At 35.6% G+C, this 6,260-nt stretch overlaps 1 protein-coding gene across 1 annotated transcript; it reads left to right on the top strand.

The window, feature by feature from the left end:
- The first annotated feature begins 3,928 nt into the window (after positions 1–3,928).
- LOC131754674 (ras-related protein Rab-1A) lies at positions 3,929–5,362 on the top strand. The gene has a single exon (XM_059060578.2). The coding sequence runs from the start codon at positions 4,136–4,138 to the stop codon at positions 4,751–4,753; it is 618 nt and encodes a 205-aa protein (XP_058916561.1). The 5' UTR covers positions 3,929–4,135; the 3' UTR covers positions 4,754–5,362.
- The last annotated feature ends 898 nt before the right edge of the window (positions 5,363–6,260 follow it).

Raw genomic sequence — 6,260 nt, 5'->3', positions numbered from 1 at the left:
ATAAAATCAGATGCCAGTTCTAAGATGGGTTAATTGGTAATGAGAAAGGAACACTAGTTAGGGAGTGTGGAAATCAAGTCCTCAACTGTTACTAACATGTTTGAAAAAGTAAATCACCTTCTCTGGACCTCAACTTAAGTGATTGTACATGGGACTATTAAGGACAATAACATTAAATTCTCTTTCAGTTCTTAATCACAGAGTTCTCTTGGGTACTCTTCTAAAAATAGCACTCTCCCGTTGTAACGGCATGTGGGTGAGGGAAATTATTCTTTCTTGGATCATTAAATTAGCAGTAGTAATAAACATCTGAGTGTTTAAGATGGTGGAATATATAAATTAAAAATTGACTCCCTTGAGTAATTTGTTATCTGCAAAGGACAAAACAGATCAATAGTTTGACTATTTGTTTCAAAGGATTGTCATGATCAAATGAGATAATGCATATAAAAGTGCTTTGAAAAGAAGAAAACATAAACATCAGAGAGTATCTTTCCAGATACAACCATTGTGTTAGAGACATCCATGGTACCAACGACCAGAGTAACATTCAGTATTTATTCAGCAATATTTATTAAGTGTCTGCTATGTGTTAGGCACTATTTTATGTATCGACTCATAATTTTGAAAAACAAAAAGATTCTTATTTCCAGGTGTTTTAACTCTAGTTGGGATAGGCAGGCAGTATTCAAAATACCAGCTGGTGATAAGTTCTGTAATTAAATATAATAGTGTTTTGTCATAGTGACTGAGAAACAGCTCTATAGATGTGGCCAAAAGAGACCTTTGAGGCTGCAGCCAAAACTTGAATGACAGAGTATCATATCAGAAGGACAAAGAAGTAAGCAGGAGCCTGACGGTATAAAGTCAGACCAAGTTAGGAGCTGAGATTTCATTCTAAGGTGGTTTTTGGTAGGAGAGTAAATTATTTAGTTTCCATTTTAACTTATTTTACTACTATTACTTTATGGAGAGTATAGAAGAATAATACTGGAAGAAGCAGCATGAAGAGTTAATTTACAGATGTGAAATGATGGAGATTGGGTCTAGGTTAGTAGAAGTTAAAATAGAGGGAAGAGAATAGATTTAGGATGGGTTTTAGAGGAATTTAAAATTTAGAATTGACGGGACTGGCTGACAGTTTAGATGCTGGAGTAGGGCAGGGAAAGGGAGAAACAAAGATTATCTGATATGTAACTTCTTAATAAATAACTTTTGAATGAATGAATGAATGCTAGAGCTGAGTGTTGAGAGCTATCAAGGAATTCACCAGGTTGAAAGAGAAAAGGGCATTTAACAGTAGCATTCACTAAGGTTTGCCCCACTTCTTGATATCTGTCCTGTTAATAGCTTAATTCTCTAGTTAGCTGAAGATTCACCCTGGAGTTGGATTATTGTATCCTCTCAAAGAGCAAGAGAGGATTCTCTCTCTCAAACTCATCTCCTGAATGGGTTATGGGCAAGCCAGAAGTGCTGGCTCCATTTTCACTATAACCTTCAGGTATCTTTGGCTGTCAGCCTTCATATTAGCTAAGCACTTGTAGAGAATGACACTTAGTTTTTACTTCTAATATACACTAATATATAATATATATTAGAGTATATTAGGGTCTGCACTATAAAATGTCTTAAATCATCATGGGAAGGTGAGAGATTAGAGTTCCAAATTAATGCCTTTGCTAAGTAGAACTAAATAGATTGAATTTTCCTAATGAAATTTAGGAATGTCAATGAAATACACATAAACAATAAATTTTTCATTAAAGATAACATAGTATGAATGCATTTAATGCTCTTCTAACAAAAGAATAGGCTGATTGCATTTATAAAAATATTTACAAATGTCTCTGTTTGAGATGTGAAGTTGAAGGATTTGAGGTATTAAATTGACCTGACATTTCTCACTTTAGGAATGGACTGGTGATTTCATAATCTCCGAATTCCTTGAAATTTTACAATAAAAATTGAGATATGAATGGTTGTAATAAACACTTATGTTATCCTTCTGTATTTATCTGGCTTATTTAGAAAAATATGTAATCCACACCTCAATTTCAGAGTGGAATCAGACAGTTCTAGTATATTAGAGATAGGGTAAGACACTCTAAACCAGTCCTGTCCAATAGAAATTTAAGATGAGCCACACATGTAATTTTAAATTCTCTGGTATCCATATTAACCTAAGTAAAATATAAGTATACCTATTAATATAAGTAAGAAGGGAACAAGTTAAATTAATATTAAAAATATATTTTATTTAGCTAATATAACCAAAATTCAATTACTTCAACATGAAACCAATATTAAAAAAATATTCAGATATTTTACATTCTTTTTTTGAAGGGGTAATTTAGGTCTTCAAAATCAGGAATGCATTTTACATTTATAGTGCATCTCAATTCAAACTAGTCACGTATCAAGTGCTCAGTAGCCACATATAGCTAGGGACCATTATATTGGAAAGCACAGCTCGAATCCATATTTAAGAGGCGAAGAACATATGATCCTACAGAGATGAATAAATTAGCCCAGACCTTTACAATCTAACTCGTATATCTCTCTCATAATGTTGGGCTTATGAGTAATAATTGTTGACTCTTTCTGGACATTTATCATGTGCCAAGCACTGTTCCAAGCCCTTTACAGTTATTAACTCATCTAATCATCATAACAATAAAGAAGGTGCTATTTTCTCTATTACATTGACAAGGAAAACAAAGCATGAAAAGGTTGAAGCTTGACCAAAGATATCAGCTTCTAAGTGGCAAAAAAAGGATTTGAACCCGAAGAGTTTGCCTCCAGTATATATTATTGACTATGACAGTTTTCTGGCGAAGTGTAAAACAAATTACTATATTTTATAGTTGAAAGCAAAGTACAGAACAATACCGTCAGTCAAAGGGAGTATGTGCCTAATGTTTTCATCGATGATAATGCTTGTGCTCAAAGGAACTCTTGAAATAATGTTGTTCTAGTGAGCTTAAAGCATCTCTTCCAGCAAATCCACTGCATTTCTGGCAAAATATGTTGTTATGGGCTGAGTGTCTGGCACCCCTTCCAGACAAGCTTCAGGATATTTCACTTTCTCTTTCTGACTTTTCAATCTGGTGGATTTCTTTTTACCTATCGTCGCTTTTGTTTTCTTTTCTTTTTGTTTGTTTGCTTGCTTTGATATTATCATAGGAAAATGGTGGATTTGTATTGCTCTGTAGTTCAGGACATTTATTAAGCATCACAGTTAAAGTCTTTACAGATTTACTTCCATTACCTTGTCCCTGTTACTGAATGCTGATGCGCATGGGGCTATTTTTGTTATACAAAGAAATAACCAATTGATTAACTTTGTAACAAAATCAGCAATGTCAAACTATTTGTATGCCTTTTAAAAGATATTCGATATCTTAGATGTACCTTAAGAATTAGTGAATACCTAATCAATTTCTTTATAAAAGAAACTGATCTGACATTGACAAAATTAAAGTAGATGCATCATGAGTCACACCTATTCATGTTGAAAACTCCCAAGGTCGAAGTACTGGTGCCAAATATAGATGTCCTTTCTTGTACATTCCATTCACTTAAATCAGTTAGGAATTTATGTTAAGATTCTCTCTTTCTCAGATAAATACCATATGATATTGCTTATATATGGAATATAAAAAATATGACAACAAACTATTGAATATAACATAAAAGAAGCAGACTCACAGATATAGAGAACAAACTAGTGGTTACTGGTGGGGAGGAGGAGGAGGGGTGATGTAGGTATGGGGGAGTTGTATGTACAAACTATTGGGTGTAAGATAGGTTACAAGTATGTATTGTACATTATGGGGAATATAGCCAATATTTTATAATAACTGTAAATGGAAAGTAATCTTAAAAAATTGTATAAAAAATTAAAATAAAAGATTCTCCCATTTCCTGGTTCGCCGGCGGCCATTTTGGGTGGAAGCGATAGCTGAGTGGTGGCTTCTGCTGATTGTGTTCTAAGGGGACGGAGTCGGGGGAAGACGTTTGCTCTCTCGGAACAGCGTATCTCATTCCTCTCCCTTCGACTACCCGTGGCGCGGAGAGTTAGGGCGGCGGCTGCAGCAGCAAGGGCGGCGGTGGCGGCGGCGGCAGCTGCAGTGACATGTCCAGCATGAATCCCGAATATGATTATTTATTCAAGTTACTTCTGATTGGCGACTCTGGAGTTGGAAAGTCTTGCCTCCTTCTTAGGTTTGCAGATGATACATATACAGAAAGCTATATCAGCACAATTGGTGTGGATTTCAAAATAAGAACTATAGAGTTAGATGGGAAAACAATCAAACTTCAAATATGGGACACAGCAGGCCAAGAAAGATTTCGAACAATCACCTCCAGTTATTACAGAGGAGCCCATGGCATCATAGTTGTGTATGATGTGACAGATCAGGAGTCCTTCAATAATGTTAAACAGTGGCTGCAGGAAATAGACCGTTATGCCAGTGAAAACGTCAACAAGTTGTTGGTAGGGAACAAATGTGATCTGACCACAAAGAAAGTAGTAGACTACACAACAGCAAAGGAATTTGCTGATTCCCTCGGAATTCCATTTTTGGAAACCAGTGCTAAGAATGCAACGAATGTAGAACAGTCTTTCATGACAATGGCAGCTGAGATTAAAAAGCGAATGGGTCCTGGAGCAACAGCTGGTGGTGCAGAGAAGTCCAATGTTAAAATTCAGAGCACTCCGGTCAAGCAGTCAGGTGGAGGTTGCTGCTAAAATTTGCCTCCGTCCTTTTCTCACAGCAATGAATTTGCAATCTGAACCCAAGTGAAAAAAACAAAATTGCCTGAATTGTACTGTATGTAGATGCACTACAACAGATTCTTACCGTCTCCACAAAGGTCAGAGATTGTAAATGGTCAATACTGACTTTTTTTTTATTCCCTTGACTCAAAGACAGCTAACTTCATTTTCAGAACTGTTTTAAACCTTTGTGTGCTGGTTTATAAAATAATGTGTGTAATCCTTGTTGCTTTCCTGATACCAGACTGTTTCCCGTGGTTGGTTAGAATATATTTTGTTTTGATGTTTATATTGGCATGTTTAGATGTCAGGTTTAGTCTTCTGAAGATGAAGTTCAGCCATTTTGTATCAAACAGCACAACCAGTGTCTGTCACTTTCCATGCATAAAGTTTAGTGAGATGTTATATGTAAGATCTGATTTGCTAGTTCTTCCTCGTAGAGTTATAAACGGAAAGATTACACTATCTGATTAATAGTTTCTTCATACTCTGCATATAATTTGTGGCTGCAGAATATTGTAATTTGTTGCACACTATGTAACAAAACAACTGAAGATATGTTTAATAAATATTGTACTTATTGGAAGTAATATCAAAATGTAAAAAAAAAAAAAAAAGATTCTCTCTTTCTACTTCTCTCTCCCTGAGAAAAGACAAGATGCACTCATGTGAAAAACTACATCATACAAAGTCCATTGCACTTATCCTGCCAACTTTCCTTTCCCAGATTAGATTAAGGGCCATACAGGTTGAACAAGTTAGGATTATCTAGGTTTTGTTTGTCTTTAGGGGCTTCAGAAGTAGAAATGGATCTCTGACCTGCTCACTGCTGCCCATTTACCAGGCTCTTCCCTTACTTTCTGAATAATGGTTCCAATGACACTCTGCTCCTCATCATACAACCTTCCATTCTAGGACATCAGATTCAAGGAAACTGAAGACATTTGCTAAAGGGATGACAGCTGTTGTAGACCATGCTCACTGTCACACAGTGACTCCACATGCTTAAGTCAAAGGACTTTTAGTATAATTCCCTTATTTCAGAGAGAATCTAGAATTGCCCTCTCAATCACATTGTTTCAAACATGGCTCAGGTTGCCACAATTAACTAAAGGCATTTTTCCCTCTAGTTTTAACTTGAAAATAAAATAATAATAATTTTGGGCCTCAAATTTTCGACTCAAGCTTTTATGTTAAAAGTCAAGCAAATATTGATTTCTTTAAAAAGTGGCTGTGCAGATGGAAGTAATTTCCCTGATTATTTCACAGCATACGAGCTTCGGATGTACAAACACAACACTTGTGTCAGCAGACTCATGAAATACATTCTGAAGATGCTTCTGTAGGAAGCATCGTGAATATACAACCACGTGTGAATTACATTTCCCTGTATGGCTTCTGCAATTCTTGTTTCTGCAAGGCTATATTTTATGAGAACAAAAATCTCCTATATTTAGTAAAAAAAAATAGTGTATGCTCA

Source organism: Kogia breviceps, chromosome 4 (assembly GCF_026419965.1).
Source record: "Kogia breviceps isolate mKogBre1 chromosome 4, mKogBre1 haplotype 1, whole genome shotgun sequence".
Lineage (NCBI taxonomy): Eukaryota > Metazoa > Chordata > Mammalia > Artiodactyla > Physeteridae > Kogia > Kogia breviceps.
Note: the sequence above shows the minus strand (reverse complement) of the source record. Positions and strands in the feature narration are given on the sequence as shown.